Source organism: Scyliorhinus torazame, chromosome 9 (assembly GCF_047496885.1).
Source record: "Scyliorhinus torazame isolate Kashiwa2021f chromosome 9, sScyTor2.1, whole genome shotgun sequence".
Taxonomy (NCBI): Eukaryota; Metazoa; Chordata; class Chondrichthyes; order Carcharhiniformes; family Scyliorhinidae; genus Scyliorhinus; species Scyliorhinus torazame.
Genome location: NC_092715.1, coordinates 92,100,265 through 92,120,100, shown reverse-complemented (window position 1 = coordinate 92,120,100; position 19,836 = coordinate 92,100,265). Strand labels below are relative to the sequence as shown.

Below are 19,836 nucleotides of genomic sequence, written 5' to 3'. Positions count from 1 at the left end.
GCGGACCGCCCGTACACCACATTTGAAGGGGACGGCCGCCTTTACCACTTCCTTAGGGTTCTCTTCGGCGTCACTAATGGGGTCTCGGTCTTCCAACGAGAGATGGACCCAATGGGTTGACCGGTACGGACTGCGGGCCACCTTCCCGTACCTGGATAACGTCACCATCTGTGGCCACAACCAGCAGAACCATGACGCTAACCTTTCCAAATTCCTCCACACCGCCAAACTCCTCAACCTAACGTACAACAAGGAGAAGTGCATGTTCAGCACCAACTGCTTAGCCATCCTCGGCTATGTGGTGCAAAATGGAGTTCTAGGGCCCGACCCCGATCGCATGCACCCCCTCATGGAAATCCCCCTCCGCCACTGCCCCAAGGCCCTCAAACGATGCCTGGGGTCCTTCTCATACTACACCCAGTGGGTCCCTAACTATACGGACAAGGCACGCCCACTCATTCACGCCACCGTTTTCCCCCTCACAGCCGAGGCTCACCAGGCCTTCAACCGTATCAAAGCCGACATCGCCAAGGCCGCAATGTACGCGGTCGACGAGACGCTCCCCTTCCAAGTCGAGAGTGATGCATCAGACGTCGCTCTGGTCGCCACCTTCAACCAGGCGGGCAGGCCCGTGGCATTCTTTTCACTCACCCTCTATGCCTCCGAAATTCAGCACTCTTCCGTCGAGAAGGAGGCCCAAGCCATCGTAGAAGCTGTGCGGCTTTGGAGGCATTACCGGGCCGGCAGGAGATTCACTCTCCCCACTGACCAACGGTCGGTTGCCTTCATGTTCAATAACACACAGCGGGGCAAGATCAAAAATGATAAAATCTTGAGGTGGAGGATCGAGCTCGCCACCTACAATTACGAGATTTTGTATCTGCCCGGTTAGCTCAACGAGCCCCCCGATGCACTATCCCGAGGTACATGTGCCAGCGCACAAGTGGACCAACTCCGGACCCTACACGACGCTCTTTGTCACCCAGGGGTCACCCGGTTCCTTCACTTCATATAGGCCCGCAATCTGCCCTACTCCATTGAGGAGGTCAGGGCTATCACCTGACACTGCCAGGTCTGCATGGAGTGCAAACCACACTTCTAGCGGCCAGACCGCGCGCATCTAGTGAAGGCCTCCCGCCCCTTTGAATGCCTCAGCGTGGATTTCAAAGGTCCCCTCCCCTCCACCGACCGAAGCACGTACTTCCTTAACGTGGTCGACGAATACTCCAGATTCCCCTTCGCTGTCCCATGCCCCAATATGACGTCTCCCACCGTCATCAAAGCACTCAACACCATCTTCACCCTGTTCGGTTTCCCTGCCTACATCCACAGCAACCAGGGTTCCTCCTTTATGAGTTATGAGCTGCGTCAGTACCTGCTCAGCAAGGGCATCGCCTCGTGCAGGACGACAAGCTACAACCCCCGGGGAAACTGGCAGATGGAGCGAGAGGATGGGACGGTCTGGAAGGCGGTCCAGTTGGCCCTACGGTCCAAAAGTCTCCCGGTTTCCCGCTGGCAGGAGGTCCTCCCCAACGCCCTTCACTCCATCCGATCGCTACTTTGCACGGGAGACTAATGCAACCCCCCATGTACATCTCCTTGCCTTCCCCAGGAAGTCCAGCTCCGGGGTTTCGCTCCCAACGTGGCTGGCAGCTCCAGGACCCATTCTCCTCCGCAAGCACGTGCGGCTCCACAAGGCGGACCCGTTGGTTGAGAGGGTACAGCTACTCCATGCAAACCCGCAGTACGCCTACGTGGCATACCCTGACGGCCAAGACACAGTCTCCCTCAGAGACCTGGCACCAGCTGGAACCCCCCCCCCCCTCTGCCCCGGCGCCACCCTCCCTCCCCCCAGCATACCTCACCACAGCCCAGGACGATCCGTCCTCCCCTTGGTCCGACCCAGGGATGAAGATGAGGTCTACATGCTCCCGGAGTCACCAGCGACCAACCGACGCCTGCATCGCCAATGGGACAGCGGCGCTCACAACGGAGGATCAAGGCACCCAATCGGCTGAATTTGCTAACTTCCCCCAAAATGTTAACCTTAAAATGCATGTAAATAGTTTTCCACCACCCCCGCTGGACTCTTTTTTTTAAACGGGGTGAATGTGGTAGTCACCACTGTTGTATATATCATATACGAGATGTAATATGGTAAGGCTCCTGTACTACAGGTACGGGAGTAGATCCCTGCCTGCTGGCTCCGCTCAGTAGGCGGAGTATACATGTGTGTGCTCACCAAGCTGCAGCCATTTCGGCAGCTGCTGCAGGAGGCTACACATCTCTGCTTAACAAAGCCTTGATTACACGCTACTCTTGTCTCGTCATAATTGATAGTGCATCACCCACTACTTCTGAGACATAGGGTACCTCACAGGACGATGAGGTTGAATTGCTTTTTGTACACTTAGGAGGTCAGATATTGCCTGACAAGTGAGTGCAATGCGGCCCAATTTCTAGGCCACTCTGTCTAAATTGAAAAACGGTGATGAACCGTACCAGATGATGGCTAGCATCTATAAAGCTAGCGTCTATAACATTTTTAGAGATTCTACTGAATATGTGTTGTTTGGATCAAATTATACAAGAAAATCACTCAGAATGGACAGGCTTTTTTTCGGGTTAAAGTTAACTGGAATTCTTTCAAATTTTCCGACTTTAAAAGAGTTTCTCTTGACAATAATTTTGCTTTAAACTGCTTGTTCTTCAATTCTTTGTAAGTATTGATGTGCTGAGGATATTCTTAACCAAACTTTCTCGTACCAGATCCGTAATTTATCAAATTTCTGTAAAAAGGTTGTAGCAGGATGTGCGTGCGTGTGTTTTTGATCACGTTTGTGTGTGAGGCTATGGAGGAGGGGAAGGGCAAGAGTAGACTGAGAAGCAGACAAAAATGTTGGTCTGACATAGTTTTGCATGCAAAGTGCAAACGGGAAGTGGGTAATACTTACCAACTAGTATAAATAACTATTTGGCCTAATTCTCGAAACAGCAAAGTACTCACAAAACACGCCCCCACCCTGTCTTATTACAGGAAGTTACAGCCATGGCTGAGCACAGCTTTAAATTCAACAACAGAGTTTAATTCATGTCTTAAGCTGGGCGTTCTTCTGCATCACAGAAAGTGCTTGAATATGAAAAGGCAAAGGAAAGTTATGGCAGATTTTAGGTTCTCTGAGAAGGTTCCTTATTTTGCTTGAACTCATTTTCACTGAACTTCCTGGAAATGAAGATGAACCATAACCTGGCAATTTCTAATATGCCTTCTAATCAGTGCAAGATACAGATTTGCAATTCAACAACTAGGCTGGCAATGCTTTTGGAACTTGCAATACTCACACATCACCGTGTACAGTCCCATAGATTTCCTGCATTGTCCAGTGATAGGCGCCTCTCAAGATAATCACAAGCAGGGCCACAACAAAGGCAGGTAAACCCCAACTCAGAATGAAGAATAGGAGGTACCGCCGATCTGTGTGTTCATCATTCATCACAAGCACTTGCCAGAAATTGATGGACTAAAGGGAAGAAAAGGAACATTCCGTAAGTGCAATGATTACACTTTCTCATTGCAAACACACGCATGTTTACAGTCTGAGTTTGTGCTTCATTTTACATAAAGTGGCTTCCACCACAGTGACCATAATAGCAATTATATTCTGATCCAAAAATTAATTTCCGCTGTACTGTTGGTGTGTCATTGGAACAAAGGATGATTTCACTGTATCAGCATTATTTATATCATTAATTTTGTTTTTAAATAAAAAGTGAGTCTTTACAATATTTACAATTGGGAATAAAGAAGTCTGAAGCATGTCAAAGTCAAAAATGGCTGCGTTATGGCGCAATTCTGCTCTGGGGGGTGGAACAAACTTCAAACTTCGCAATGCTTATAAATGCACAACATTTAAAATAATGCCCATGCTTCGTTTCACATGTAGTTCTGAAGTTTATCGAGCAATGAATACCAAACAAGCAACTTTACAGAAAATAGTTTCTAGCTACAGGGCTGATATTTTCAATTCCTTTGTTGTGTGCATAATAAAGCAATGAGGAGAAATTATCAAGTTATCCTTTTGCTTTCTAAAATTATCTCAATAATTCTGATTTTTCACTGTACTTTCATCAATGAACAACTGACATTTGTATGTCATACTGATAATGTGGAAAGTATGGCCTGGATTTTTGTTGAGTCGGGATATCTCGAGAGCCTTTTAAAAATGGTGGGTGTGTCCCAATTCCGAGATTCCTAACCTCAGTCCTGGATTGTCTGATTTCAGGAGTACCTTTAAAGGGAGTAAGCTGGTGCCTATCAATACCTGCACCCACCGCTCCAGACCTTGCTGGATCCATTGCAGAGAAAGATATGTTCTCTTTCTCTGCAATTTTCATAGACTCGGGCCAGGTTTTTAAAGTGTTGTGGTTCACAGCCTCTTGAGGAGACGTGAATCCTAGTCTGCATGAGTGGGCCTTTTGAAAGCAACTTTCAAACGGTCCTCCTTATGTCCAGCTATATTCCCACCCACCTTTTGTGCTCCCTGTGTCAAGCTCTGCCCTTCCACTCACTCCCTTTGGCCTCTCATGCCTTCTACACCAAGCTATTCCGTTCTACCCACCCCTTATGGCCCATCATACCTCCAATGTTAAGACATGCCCTTTAACCTAGCTGTTTCAACAAGATTAAGATCTTGTTGGGCTCTCAGCCAATTTGCATTTTTGATACTTGGCTGAGAATCCAGACAACCATTACTTGTTGAAACGCCTGCTCCCCAGAGAAAACAGTGCTTGGTTGACAGCTCTGGCTGTCTAATCTCTGTGATTTAATAACGCAAGGTTAAGTGAATTCAAGGGGTTGGGGTTTTGTAACTTGTCACATTAACTGCCTTCGAAGTGAAATAACTTTTTGAACATGGGGAAGTTATGAATAAATTGTTTTTTTAAAGCTTTTTTTATACATACTATTGCCACTATAGGGTTCATTGGATCTATACAGTGTACAGTTAGCCAATGGGTATGGAAGTGTCCCAGCTTGGCATGGGAGCATGAGGGACCAAAGGGGATGGTGGAAGTGCAAAGCTTAGCATAGGAAGTATGAGGGGCCATAGGTGGTGGGCCATTGATTGGCATAAGGAGCTAGAGGGTGGTTGGAACAGGGTGGATAGGGCACAATGGCCATAAGGAGTGGGTGCCAGGCCATAGCTCAGCACAAGGGGCATGAGAGACCATAAGTGATAGATGGAGGGCATAGTCTGGCACAGTGAGCATGAGGGGACATAGGGGGTAGGAGGAAGGGCAGAGCATGGCATAGGAAGTACAAGGGACCATTGAAGTAGTTGGGGGGAAATGAGGTGGCAGGTATAGAACACAGGAAATGTTTTGATGGTGACTGGATGTGAGGAGCGAAAGCTTGAGAGCTTCTGTACCTCTATTTTAACTGGGACAAAGTCCCAGTCCACTGAGCCGGCTCTTTTAAACAGCCCATCCCTGCATCAGGCAGCACTGTGGCTGCATCCAAACTTTTTCCCAGGTCAGCTGACCCGACTCCAAGCCCCCCACCCCCTGGGCAATGAAGATCCCGCTTTTGCGGGCACTTTCCCCCGAGCCGTCAGGCCGAACTGGGAATTTTCTTGACTCCCACTCCCTGCCTCAAGGATGAAAATTCAGGCCACAAGTATGTTGAAAAGTACTCATGCAAGCATGGTGACCTAGAATATCTCGCTGATTCCACCTGTTTCCCGAAGTAACTAGAGCAGAATCTCCAAGGAAATGGAGGAGACCTGGATGAATTTGTTGGAATTTCCTCCTAGCCCTTTAAGAGGCTGAATCTCTGACTGACCCTTGCAAATGATGGTCGGGGTGGAACTCCTCACTTCCCAAGCTGGATAGCAACCCGGCATATTAGCGGAATCCAGTTAGTAAATGAGTTGAGGTGCATTAGCCTGCACAAGGGCCACATGTGGGCACCAACGGTCAGATAAGAGATTTCAAACGCCAAAGGGAGACAGTTTTCTTCATGCCTTGTTTTTTTAAATTCATGCATGGCATGTGGGAATTGCTGGCAAGGCCAACATTTATTGCCCATCTTTAATTTTCAGTTGAAGGGCATTGAAGATTCAACTACATTGTTGTGGGTCTGGAGTCACATGTAGGTCAGACTAGGTAAAGATGACAGATATCCTTCTCTGAAAGGGATTAGTGAACCAGATGGGTTTTCACAACAATCAATGATAGCTGTCATGGTCATCATTACTGAGAGTAGCTTTATGTTCCAGATTTATTATTGAATTTAAATGCCATCAGCTGCCGTGATGGGTATTAAACCTATGTCCCCAATGAGGCATTATCCTGGGACTCTAGATTTCTAGTCCAGTGACATTACCACCATCGTCCCTCGAACCTACATATTGTCTCTTTTGCTCACAGGGCTATAAGGAATGTGCCTGGGACTGGAAGATGGAGACTGTGTAACCAGCCTTAGCCTAGATAAGCAAAGAGTCAATAGAAATTGGCCAAAGTGATGCACAAGATCACCTGGCTTGTGGTAGGGCCCTCTCATTGATTGTACAGACTCCAGTGGGGGCTGTGCCGAAGGCCAGTGATGATGTGATCCTATTCCAGCTACTAAGATTGTAACCTGTGATCCTTTGGTAACCTTTTATCTTTTAATTTGTCCCATGTTGCATAAAATTGTAAGTAACTTACTACGTTTTAATGGGCTTGTGACAAAAAAATGTTCCCTTATTTATGAGAGCATGAGCTCCTTTAATGAGTTATAGATGTTGAATCAGAGAGACAATTTATTACAGGGGTTTGACTGTAACATTGGGAGGAATTTAATACACATCTCTGTGACAAGTTTGATGCCATGGGACAATTAATCATGTAGGAGGATGGTGGGTTGGGACCTCGCTGCCTTCCCTCCTCCACCTCAATTGAGTACACAGTAGGAAGGCCTGTAGATGCCCTTCCCGCCCCACTGCCAATTAGCACCCTTAAATGGGCAAATCATGCCACTGCTGATATTAACCCAGACACGAAAGGGAACATAAGAAACAGCCCTCCGCAGGGTTGCTTGCAGGTTCTTGGGCTGGGCCAGGTGTGTGTGTGTGTGTGGTTTGCAAAGAGAACCATGTGCAAAAGTACTCAGTGCCTGATTCAGAGATCAGATCTACTTTCAAGCAACAGTTGATTAGGATTCAGGAAAGTCATGTTCCTGAGAGAACAAAGGATAAGTATGGTAAGCTTAGGGAGCCTTGGATAACGAGGAATATTGTGAACCTCGCCAAAAAGATAAAGGAGACTTCTATACGGTCTAGAATGGTGAGGACAGTCAAAACCCTTGAGGAGTATAAAAGAAGTAGGAAGGTACTTAAGCGGGAAATTAGAAGGGCTAGGAGGGGTCATGAAAAGTCCTTGGATTAGGTGAATCCCAAAGCTTCTTATTCACATGTAGAAAGCAAGAGAGTGGCCAGGGAAATAATTGAACCACTTAAGGACAGTGGGGAGAATCTATGAGCCAGAGGAAATGGGCGAGGTACTAAATGAGTACTTTGCATCAGCGTTCACCAAAGAAGGAGACTTTGAGGAAGATAATTTTTGGGAAGGGTGTGTGAACAGTCTGAATTATGTTAACATCGAAAAAGAGGAGGTAGATATTGAGGCAGATAAGTATCCTAGGCCGGATGGGATTTACCCTAGAATACTGAGGGGAGCAAGGGAGGAAATTGCTGAATGGAAGGTTGTGACTGGTGGTATTCCACAGGGATCTGTGCTTGGGCCTCTGTTGTTTGTAGTGTACATAAACGATTTGGAGGAAAATATAGCTGGTCTTATTAGTAAGTTCGCGGATGACACCATGTTTGGTGGAGTGGCAGATAATGTTGAGGATTGTCAGAGGATACAGCAGGACATAGATAGGTTGGAGACTTGGGCAGAGAAATGGAAAATGGAGTTTAATGCGGACAAATGTGAGGTGATGCCTTTTGGTAGATCTAACATAGAGGGGAGGTATACCATAAATGGCAAAACTCTTAGGAATATAGAAAGCGAAAGAGATCTGGGCGTGCAGGTCCACAGATCATTGAAGGTGGCAACACAAGTGGACAAGGTAGTCAAGAAAGCATACGGAATGCTTGCCTTCATTGGACGGGTCATCGAGTATAAAAACGGGGAAGTCATGCTACAGTTGTATAGAACCTTGGTAAGTCCGCACTTGGAATATTGCGTGCAATTCTGGTCGCCGTACTACCAGAAGGATCTGAAGGCTTTGGAGAGGGTGCAGAGGAGGTTTACCAGGATGTTGCCTGGAGGGTGTTAGCTATGTGGAGAGGCTCAATAGACTCAGACTGTTTTCATTAAAAAGACGGAGGTGAGGGGTCACCTAATAGAGATCTACAAGATTATGAGGGGCATGGATAGAGTGGATGGACGGGCACACTTTTCCAGGGTGGAGGGGTCAGTCACCAGAGGCACAGGTTTAAGGTCCATGGGGCAAAGTTTAGAGGAGATTTGCGAGGCAGATTTTTTACACAGAGAGTGGTGAGTGCCTGGGACGGGTCGCCAGGAAAGGTTGTGGAAGCAGATACATTAACAGCGTTCAAAAGAAATCTTGACAAACACAAGGATAGGATGGGTATAGAGGGATACAGCACAAGGAAGTGCTGAGGGTTTTGGCAAAGGTTGGTATCATGACCGGTACAGGCTTGGAGGGCCAAAGGGCCTGTTCCTGTGCTGTATTGTTCTTTGTTCAGGATTGGCTCTTCCTGGGAATAACAATTACAGCAAAATAAAAAACCTGCATTGGTTCCTGGAATGTGACGAATGCAGGATTTTAGACGTATTGGATTATAAACATTTGACAATTTAAGGGTTAAAAGCCTGGGTTGGACTGTGTTTGACTGCAGTAGTCATGCTTTTAAAAGAATCTCGTTTTGCAAGACCAGAAAGCTCTTAGGAGCCAGAGGTGAAATTGACTATTGTAAAAGTCTGGGCTAAGGCGCTGTTGTTTGACTAGAGGAAGTTCCTGGGAATTTGTGTGTTTTCAGCTTGGGATATGATGGGTGCGATTATCCGGCCTCATTGAGCTCTCGCTCGAGCGCACTGAGGCCGGTGAATTGCGGGAGGGGCCAAAAATGGGAACCGCACCAGGCGCCAAACAGTTTGCGATGCAACCGGCCCCCTGTAGCCAAAATCAGGATATCGCCAGATTGTGGCGAGAAAACCAATTATCACCACTTAAGGCCTATTTCCATACAATTAACGGGAGCCACCCCATATCCAATAGCCTCCCTTCATCCAGCAAGTGGTCACGCTGTCGCCGATTAGTACTCGTTTTGAAAAAGGTGAACCTGGCAGAAGGGCTTCTGCACGGTGTTGAGGAGGTGAGTAACCATCTTTGTTCACAGGCAAATAGCCCAGGGACGCTGGGCTTGCCATCCCAGTGCTCGGCAGAGGGTGGGGAACCCTCGACTGGGTGGGGGGGGACACCCTGTGGAGGGGTAGGCCATCATGGGAGGGGGGAGGGGGGGAGGCGTTGGGGGGGCACCGTGCATGGCAGCAGATTGCCAACCCCTGGACCACGTGTATCTCTTCCGGGGGCAACGCTAGCCCCTGCCAGTCTGCCCACTGATCACCCATAACCCCCACCGACTGCCAAGGACTCTGGCAATGTGGCTGAAGGCTATTGCTAATAGGGAATTGTCACTCGTGATTATTGAGCACTTCACACAACCGAAGTGGGTTCCTGTGGGTGGGCGGGCCATGTAGCACGTGGGAGTCATTGCCTGATATCCCAATCACACCTTGATGCATGGACACTGTGCTTGAACACTGCGGGAAGCAACGCCACGCACACAGCAGCCAACATCCAAACACCCAGGGGATGGGGCACAGCTCCAGGACCATGTCCACAGTCGATGGATAGGTGAGTGAGCATCGGGAGGGGGAGGTGCCTGGAGGGATATGCCAAGGGGTCGAAGGTCATGCGCATCGCAGAAGAAAGTGACAGAGGCATCATACTGGTTGTGGTCAAGGGTGTTTATTGTAATTTACAATTCCCCACTCTCCCAATGGTGCCAGCCCCTCCCCCACCGCCTTCACCCGCTACCTACCACCCCTCCCCCAGTGCCCTTATTAATCCTTGATGTGCTTTGCCTTCCTAGCTCTGCGCTCCATCTTGGTGAGTCCCCAGGATGAACATCAAAGGTGGAGGCAGTCAGCTGCTTACCTCTTCCTGTGGCCTTCGATGACCCTGGCGGGCATCCTCTGGGGTCGGAGGACCTTGGCTCAGTTGTCGCCAGCACATGCACAGCCGTGCCACCCTGATCCGGGTGTTGACTATGAGACGCTGCCTGATCAGAGGGGTGGAACTCGGGGGAGCTGATGGCCACCGTCGCCACTTCATGGGACGGGTCCGGGATGACACTCAGCATCCCCTCCTCCTGGACGGTGTCCATTGGGCCCTGAGGCTCATCATGGGACCGAGGGGCAGCTGGTTAGAGTCCAGACGGCCCCAGTCAGCCTTGGTCTGCACCATCGTGTCGATGCTCTTCAGCGTCTGGGTCATGCTGTCCAGCGCTTCGGCAATGCCCACCTGCAACTGGGACAAGGTCCGCAGCGCCTCGGCCATCCCCATCTGAGAGCGGGACATATCCCGCAGCACCTCATCAAGGTTATCCTGGTACTGCGTAACATTCCCCAGCGAGTCAAACATTCTGCCGAGACCCTCAGCCTAGGCTGTCACCGACTGCGCAACGTGTTTGACACATCTACTAATGGTGCCAACGTCAAGCGCCACACGCTAACCTGTGGTTACCACCCTTGCGGTGTAGGCCTCGGTGCCACGCATTGCTGCCAATATTTCCTGTACCCGTAGCCTCTGGGACCCCTCCAGTCGGCTATGAATCTACTTAAGTGTCACTGACATCTCCCTCCGAATGACCTGACTGCACACAAACGTCTCCAGCAGCTCCGGGTATACCTCTTCCACAGTCTCAGCATCAGGTTGGGACCCAGCTGGGTCCTGGGATCCAGCAGACCTCCGATTGTTGTCTCGCCTGGGGGTTCCTGCCTCCATCTTGTGTTCTATGACCTGTGCTGTAGAAATGATGCTCACAGAACTGTTGATGAATTACTTAGAATGATGATTTATTATTTAACATGTGGAAGGGTAACAAGCAGAATGCCATACAAACTAGGTTGCTCTGGAACGACCCAATGTGCGACTGTCCATGTGTACGCCTTACTACCAACTGATGAGTCTGCCACATCACGTGACCAAGGTCTGACGTCACCAGCTGGTTGGAGGTCGCATTTCTATCTGCATACAATTTTATTCACAGACATATCACCACACATCTGATGTACATCAGCAGCTGTGTGGTGGTCATCAGATTGTGCCTAGAAGCCAGACCATTAACATTTCCCACCGAGATGCGTGTATCTGCACTGGTGGCGGGTGGGGATGAAGCTGTGACGCCTCAATCTTTTCTTCCTTGGAGCTCCCCTCCAAGGTGGTCTCCTGGGAGGCTGGATGGGTGACCACTCGGGATGAGCTGGTACTGTCCATTGGAGGACCTGTGGGTGAATGGACATATGGTCAGTGGGAGGGATGGGTTAGTCAGCATGGCAATAACAGCTCACTTTTGACAGGTCCTCTTAGTGGAGCTCGGTGGTTCCTCACCTCTGCGGCGTCCGCCAACCTCTGTGTGGGTGACCGCCCGGTCCTCAGCCACCCCAGTCACAGCCAGAGCCCGCTCCTCAAAGGAGGTGAGGATTTTTAAGTCTGGCGCCCCTCCGCCAGTCAGGGCCCTCCCCCGGCAATTTGGGGAGCGCTTTTCCTGAGGAAACACAGAGAAGGCATTGTTAGCCATATGTGTGGTTCACAGTGATGGGAGGGGGAAATGAAGGCAGGGTTGGGCGGGGTGTAGGGAGAAGGGGGGTGAAGGGACGGTTGCAAGAAGAGTTGGGAAGGGGTGGATGCTCGTTGGGGGCGGAAAGGTCTCAGGGGTGGGAGGGGGGCATTGGTGTCTTCTCCCTCGTGCTGCCAGGTGTAGGGCATTGACCTTTTTCCAGCACAGGAGGCCATTCCTCCTGGTCACACTCCCTGAACATAAGCCGCCACTACCTCGTCCCAGGTAGTACTGGCTGACCTGCGGCTGACCCTCCGGGACCATCGATGGAACAGGACATCTCTCCTGGCCTCCACTGCATCTAGAAGCCTCCCCAGGTCTGCATACCTGAATCTTGGAGTCGGTCCCCTGGGCGAGATGGTTGCAAGTTGACTGATGTTGGCTGATTAAGTGCTGCTTAAGTGCTGCTCGACCTTGTTAGCAGGGGCTGGCGAGTACGGTGCCGGCAAATCGGCTGGCAAGCTTTCGTTTATGGCGAGAAGCCTGTGGGGCCTCGAAAAGTGAACCAATTAACATTGGACAGCATTGTTGACCTCGCTGGGCCGAGCACCGGGAGGCTCACGGCACTTCCCGCTAGCGACCATACTTAGAAATCTTTCTGGAGCATCATGCCCGCGTCATTGCTGGCATGTTAAGGCATTCAAACATTTGAGAAAGTTTTTGAGTTGAGTTCGGATCTGGCTTACACTGAGTCCACAAGTATAGGGCGCGATTCTCCACTCCCGCGCCGGTTGGGAGAATCGCCTGGGCCGCCAAAATTTCCGGGGTCGCCGGTCCGATGCCCTCCCACGATTCTCCCAAGCGGCGGGAACGGCCCGGTCGAGTTTCGCAGGCCGGAGAATCGCCGGAGACACCCAAAATGGCGATTCTCCGGCACCCCCGCGATTCTGAGGCCCGGATGGGCCGAGCGGCCAGGCCAAAATGGCGGGTTCCCCACGGCGCTGTCCACACCTGGTCGCTGCAGTCGTTGGCGGTGCGTGAATGCTGGGGGGGGCGGCCTGTGGGGGGGCGAGGGAAATTCCAGCACCGGGCTTCACCTGCAATGTGGGGTGGCCCGCGATCGGTGCCCACCGATTGTCGGGCCGTCCTCTCTGAAGGAGGACCTCCTTCCTTCCGCGGCCCCGCAAGATCCGTCCCCCATCTTCTTGCGGGGCAGATTTGGACAGGACGGCAACCACGCATGCGTGGGTTGGCGCCGGCCAACCCGCGCATGCGCGGATAACGTCCGTTATGCGGCGCCGGCCGCGTCATCTATGCGGTGCCGCTTTTACGCGGGCGACAAGGCCTGGCGCGGGTAGATGATGGGGCCCCGATACTGGCCCATTGTCAGGGCCTGAATCGGTCGGGACCGGGGCTGTTCCGCACCGTCGTGAACCTCGACAGCATTCACGACGGCGCGGCCACTTCGGCGTGGGAGTGGAGAATCCCACCCAAGGTCTTTTGCTCTCACACTGAGATAGTAAAAAAAAAAAGTATTTAAAGCAGTGCAGAGTTGTCTGAGGCAAAAGGGAACTGAAACAACATAGTTGAAACAGCTTTTTGAAGACATCCAGCCAGCGTCTGCAGGGTTCTAACAGGAGCCAAATCTGTTCTGAACGCAAGTATTATTCTGTGCCATTGGAATTTAGGATGGATTGAGAGCTGCATGTTTTTCTTTCTTGTTGTTTAATTGGGAATAGAGATAGTACATTAGGGTAGTGTATTTACTGTATTTAGTAGTATTGTTTAAGAAGTAATTGTAATCTATTTTCAGATGTGAGATGAAAGATTTTAACACTGTTAATAATAACATTTTGTTTTAAAAATACCAAATCTCTATTTTTTTTGTGAAATCACTGCTGGAGCGAATATTCTTTCCACACAATCTTACAAAATATACTAAAATATTGGGGTTTCAGTCCAGTATCCTAGCCACTGTTGGGGTCTGGTCTGGAATTGTAACAGAAAGTAATGGAAGTAAAGTCACCATAGTCCCAGATGACCACAGGCTGCTTTCCCCTTTGAAGTGGTGATTTAACCTGAGGATCACCACACCTCAGGCATGGGACAAGGTTGAGAAGGTGGGGCTTTCATGAATAAACTCAGCCAGTATGGGAATTGATCCCGTGCTGTAGAAACTATCAGTAGCTGGAAGGACCATCGCTGAAGCACTGTAAGAGGTGGCGGCAGGTTAAAGGGATAGAACTGCTGTAAAGCTGGAAGGAGCTGCAGCTTTTTAGGTCTTTCAGAGGAAGCAGAATAGAGAGAGACTGGGAGGCTGCTTATTACCCTAATGAAGCTCTGTCAGGACTATCAGCACCATTTCCTGCTGCAAGAAACAACAATAACGTAGATAGATACAAGGAAAATCTACCAGGCACTCTGCACCGCCCCACTGCCCACCACTCCCACCCCCACTGCCAGCCCACACCTCCCACGGGCAGTCAGCATCAGTTATAACAGGAGTCGATAAAATAAAAATTTCTCTGGTGAAACATAAGACAGTTTCAATGCTCTACCTTACAGTCTGCTGTGATGGGGCAAACTGTTGGGGGGGGGGGGGGGGGAGAGAGAAACGACAGAATTTCAGATTGCGGACACCTGATCAAAATCTCAAGCCTGATTTAAAAACAAGGATTCACTAGAAACACCGCACGTACTGTTAGTTTTCATTCAACTTTTGAATATTTATATTTAAACAGAAGTCTGACGAAATGGCCCTGTCGTGTACTGTTCCAACGGACTTGGAACAGTACACAACAACAGCTTATTGAAAGGTACAAAAAAAATTACAAACTTACTGTTCCTTTAATGTTTTTGCTCAAACAGATGACATGATTCCCTTGAATGCTACATTGCAGAGTCATTTCAAATTCAGTTTAATGGCAGTAAAATAACTAATTATCTTGGCTGAGCTGCAATTTCCTCCAGCTAAAGATCAAAGTTATTGTGATCAACCCCTGCCACAAACTAATTATCCCCAACCACTGACACCACCCATCCCCCTTCCCAGCCACTGTCTCAGGCCAAACCTGGCTGCTCACAAGCTCAGAACCCTGCTCAACTCTGGGCTGGATTCCAAATCTCAGGTCCCCTCCATCATAAAGACTGCCAGCTTCCACCTCCACAGTATTGCCCACCTCCACTGTGACACAGCTCATCAGCCGCTGGGCTGCTCAGCCACGTCCTTGTAAGTTCGGACTCACTTATTCCGATGATTTCCTCGCCAGCTGTCCATCCTCTACCCTGCAAAAACTATTACACATCTAAATTTATTCTGTCAGTATCCTTTCTCAGACCATCCTTTTGACCCATCACTCTATCCTTGCTGACCTATATTGACTCCTGGAGCTGGATCTATGTCCCTCTGGTGGGAGAGGAGTTTTAATGATATGGAGGTGAATTTCCTGTCTAGTTAGAGCCAGTGGACATGGGAACACAGGAGGGTCCTGTGGTGATGTGCATCAATGTAAATGCATGTAGGCTAGCTAGACACTAGAGGGAGCACCCTCTAGTGCCAGCCCACACCTCCCATGGGCAGTCAGCATCAGTTATAACAGGAGTCGATAAAATAAAATGTTCTCTGATGAAACAACAGACAGTTTCAACACTCTACCTTACAGTCTGCTGTGATGGGGCGAACTGTTGGGGGGGCGGGGGGGGGGGGGGGGGGGGGGGGGCGGGGAGAGAGAAATGACAGAATTTCAGATTGCGGACACCTGATCAAAATCTCAGGTGTCATCACACACACACACACACTCAACCAATAAATCAGTTAGATAGGACACGACCAATGGACATTCATGATACACACAGAGGTGACACCACCACAGGAGGGCATTACACCAACCCATATATAAAGGATACCGCACACATGATCTGTCTCTTTCCAGTGGAGACAGTCAGTGAGCAGAGACACAGGGTTGATTCAATATTACACTCACCACGTGGATTGCAGCAACTGGATAGTCAGTCTGGGTAGCTATAGTAGGATTAGCAGTAGTGTCGAACCCGAGTAATAGAAGTGTAAATAGGTTAATAAACGTGTTGAAGTTATCTCCACATCTGAACCTTCCTTTGTCAAGTGCACCACAAGGAAGCCGCTTATGTTACACCTACAACATAACAAATCAGGTCCAACAAAGTCGGGAACTGATTTAGACTCCCCTGGGCTAACATCACTGAGATTGCTAGCTGCCCTGATGCAGAGATCTGTGGTTTATGCCAACGCCTTCCACATTGTCAGAGAGAGGAGAGAAGAGTCAAGAGAGCCAGTGGTGTGGCACAGAGTAGCCTTTCGCTGCACTGGTGCCAACAGGATCGACTGTTGAAAACCATGAGGGAGAGATGGGTGGTCTTCTTCCTGGAGAGTGGCAAGAGGGGGCCACTGCATCAGGTAGAGCATTAAGTTGTTCACTGGGGTGTGCTCTTAGTCACTATTTGCTGTTTTTCTGGATGTGAACTGGAAACACTATGATATTGACCTATGTTTTATTGCTGCCGTCTCATTGGAAAGTGGTCTGAGATGGCTACACTTGATGCCCAGCGCATGGGGAAATCCTGCAATGGCAGCAAAACCCAATTCCTCCTGTGCCTGTGAGGTTGTACCAGTCGTGTAATGAATGTACTCTCCTGATCTGGCAAAAAGGGCATGAGTGATCAGCAAGAGATGTGCAACTGCTGGCAAAACGATATTAAGGTCTGCAGCTGATCTTTGGAGGGAGCCAGACGTAAAAAAAGTTCAATGCAACAGTCACTTTGATGGTCAATGGCAGGATATGGTGGTCCACACAGTGAGGTGTTGAGGCCTTCGGTGATGAGGTAACAGAGCTCTGTGGCCATCTGCCTGGAAAGTCGCAATCTCCTGTGGAACTGGATCTCGGTCATCTCCAGATAGCTCCACCTTTGCTGAAGTTTTGACCGTCCTTGGCTTCATGGGGAGAGGGTTCAGTGTATGGAAAATTAGAAAATAAAAGTTAAAGGAGAAGGTGGGAGTGCAAGTTAATGATGAGGATTTAAAACTAGTTAAAGAGGCCGAGGGCTCAAGAGAGGTTAGTAAAATTTCCAGAACATGTAACAGACCAGGGAGTGTAGAAAGCGGCAGGAATCTACCTTCAGGCACAGCAACAAAAAAAAGGGCCAACAATGAGAAGGGGGGCGGTCAATCCAGGACTGAGAGTGTTGGACCTAAATGCACGCAGTTCACAAAACAAGGTAAATGAGATTGTTGCGCATTGCATGTATGATGTTGTGAGCATCACAAAAACGTGGCTGAAAGGGGATCAGGGCTGGGATTGTTTCATCCAAGTATAGGTGTCCTATTGAAAGGACAGGCAGATTGGATTGGATTTGTTTATTGTCACGTGTACCGAGGTACAGTGAAAAGCATTTTTCTGCGAGCAGCTCAACAGATCATTTAGTACGTGAAAAGAAAAGAAAATACATAATAGGGCAATAGAAGGTACACAATGTGAATACATAGACATCGGCATCAGGTGAAGCATACAGGAGTGTAGTATTAATCAGGTCAGTCCATAACAGGGTCGTTTAGGAGTCTGGTAACAGAGGGAAGAAGCTGTTTTTGAATCTGTTTGTGCGTGTTCTCAGATTTCTGTATCTCCTGCCCGATGGAAGAAGTTGGAAGAGTGAGTAAGCCGGGTGGGAGGGGTCTTTGATTATGCTGCCTGCTTTCCCAATGCAGCGGGATGTGTAGATAGGGTCACCAGATGGAAGGCGGGTTTGTGTGATGGACTGGGCGGTGTTCACGACTCCCTGAAGTTTCTTGCGTTCTTGGGCCGAGCAGTTGCCATACCAGGCTATGATGCAGCCAGTTAGGATGCTTTCTATGGTGCATCTGTAAAAGTTGGTCAGAGTATGTTGGACATGCCGAGTTTCCTTAGTTTCCTGAGGAAGTAAAGGCACTGTTGTACTTCCTTGGTGGGAGCGTCGACGTGGGTGGATCAGGACAGATTTTTGGTGATGTGCACCCCTAGGAATTTGAAGCTGTCAACCATCTCCACCTCGGCCCCGTTGATGGAGACAGGGGTGTGCACAGTACTTTGCTTCCTGAAGTCAATGACCAGCTCTTTAGCTTTGCTGGCATTGAGGGATAGATTGTTGTCGTTACACCACTCCACTAGGTTCTCTATCCCCCTCCTGTACTCTGACTCGTCATTGTTCAAGATCCGACCCACTATGGCCGTCTCATCAGCAAACTTGTAAATGGAGTTGGAACCAAATTTTGCCACCCAGTCGTGGGTGTATAGAGAGTATAGTAGGTGGCTAAATACGCAGCCTTACCGGGCCCTGGTATTGAGGGCTATCGTGGAGGAGGTGTTGTTGTTTATCCTTACTGATTGTGGCATGTGGGTCAGAAAGTCGAGAATCCAGTTGCAGAGTGGGGAGCCAAGCCCAAGTTTTGGAGCTTTGATATGAGCTTGGCTGGGATTATGTTGAAGGTGGAGCTGCAGTCAATAAATAGGAGTCTGATGTAGGATTCCTTGTTGTCGAGATGCTCCAGGGATTATTGTAGGGCCAGGGAGATAGCGTCTGCTGTGGACCGGTTGCTTCGGTATGCGAATTGCAGTTGATCTAGGCATCCTGGGAGTATGGAGTTGATGTGCTTCATAGCCAACCTCTCGAAGCACTTCATTACGATTGATGTCAGGGCCACAGGACGGCAGTCATTGAGGCACGTTGCCTGGTTCTTCTTTGGCACTGGTATAATGGTGGTTTTCTTGAAGCAGGTGGGGTCCTTGGAGTGGAGTAGAGACAGGTTGAAGATGTCCGCGACTACATCTACCAGCTGGTCTGCGCAGGCTCTGAGTGCACGACCAGGGACTCTGTCCGGACCGTTGCCTTCCGAGTGATCACTTTCAGGAAGGCCAATCTGACTTCGGAGGAAGGCCGATCTGACTTCGGACAGATGGGTGGAGGGAACGGGGTTGCGTAGTCAGTAAGGAATGAAATTAAATTGGTAGCAAGAAACAATATACGACAAGAAGGCACAGAACCTGTGTGGGTAGAGTTGAGGAAATGCAAAGGGAAAAAGACCCTGATGGGAGTTATGTACATGCCCTCCAGCAGTAGTCAGCATTGTTAAATTACCCTTAGTGGTAATATGTCATGTTCTTTGTCTTTTGTTCCAGAATGGTCAGTCGAGTTGAACACAAAGAATCCACCAAAGATTTTATTGTATAATGATTAATTAAATGAAGTTCGCACACGCTACTGAGCTACAGGTAATAATAAAGTAATATTGAATCTGTCTAGCAGTAATCAATAATCTAATAGGCACTAATAATATTCTCGTGTTAACTCTTTCTAATCTAATACGTGCTGTTTTCAGGTTTTCTCCTTCACTAACTACCCAGCATTCCCTGAGCCCTGATTTATATACAGAGAAATGGTGGTGCCCTCTAGTGTTTAAATTACACAGAGATGTAATAATTAACCCTTTACTAGCTTGCCTATGTAGATATCATTACAAGCATGTCGGCAGAAAATAAATCAGGAGATAGAAAAGGCATATAAGGCAAATATTTCAATAATCATGGGGGACTTCAAAATGCAGTGGATTGGGAAAAACTGATTGGTAGCGGATCTCAAGAAAAGGAATTCATCGATGTCTACGAGACAGCTTTTTGGAGCAGCTTGTAGAGCCCATGAAGGAACAGGCAATTTTGGATTTGGTGATGTGTAATGAGGCAGACTTGATTCGGGAACTTAAGGTTCCCTTATGGAGCAGTGCCACAATATGATAGAATTTACCCTGCAGTTTGAGAAGGAGAAGCTGGAATCAGATTAAACAGTTTTACAATTGAGTAGAGGAAACTACAAAGAAATGGAGGAGGATCAGGCCAGAGTTGATTGGAAGCGGATTATAGCAGGGAAGACAGTGGAACCGCACTGGCATGAGTTTTTTCAGGAGGCACAACAGAAATTC

The 19,836-nt window shown here is 48.8% G+C and overlaps 1 protein-coding gene across 1 annotated transcript in view; it reads right to left on the bottom strand.

Annotated features, from left to right (window-relative positions):
- Positions 1 to 19,836, bottom strand: part of adgrv1 (adhesion G protein-coupled receptor V1) — a 981,490-nt gene that overhangs the window by 213,669 nt on the left and 747,985 nt on the right. Inside the window, exon 85 of the mRNA XM_072516264.1 lies at positions 3,343 to 3,521. Coding sequence (XP_072372365.1) covers positions 3,343 to 3,521 — 179 coding nt within the window. The remainder of the gene's footprint in view (positions 1 to 3,342; positions 3,522 to 19,836) is intronic.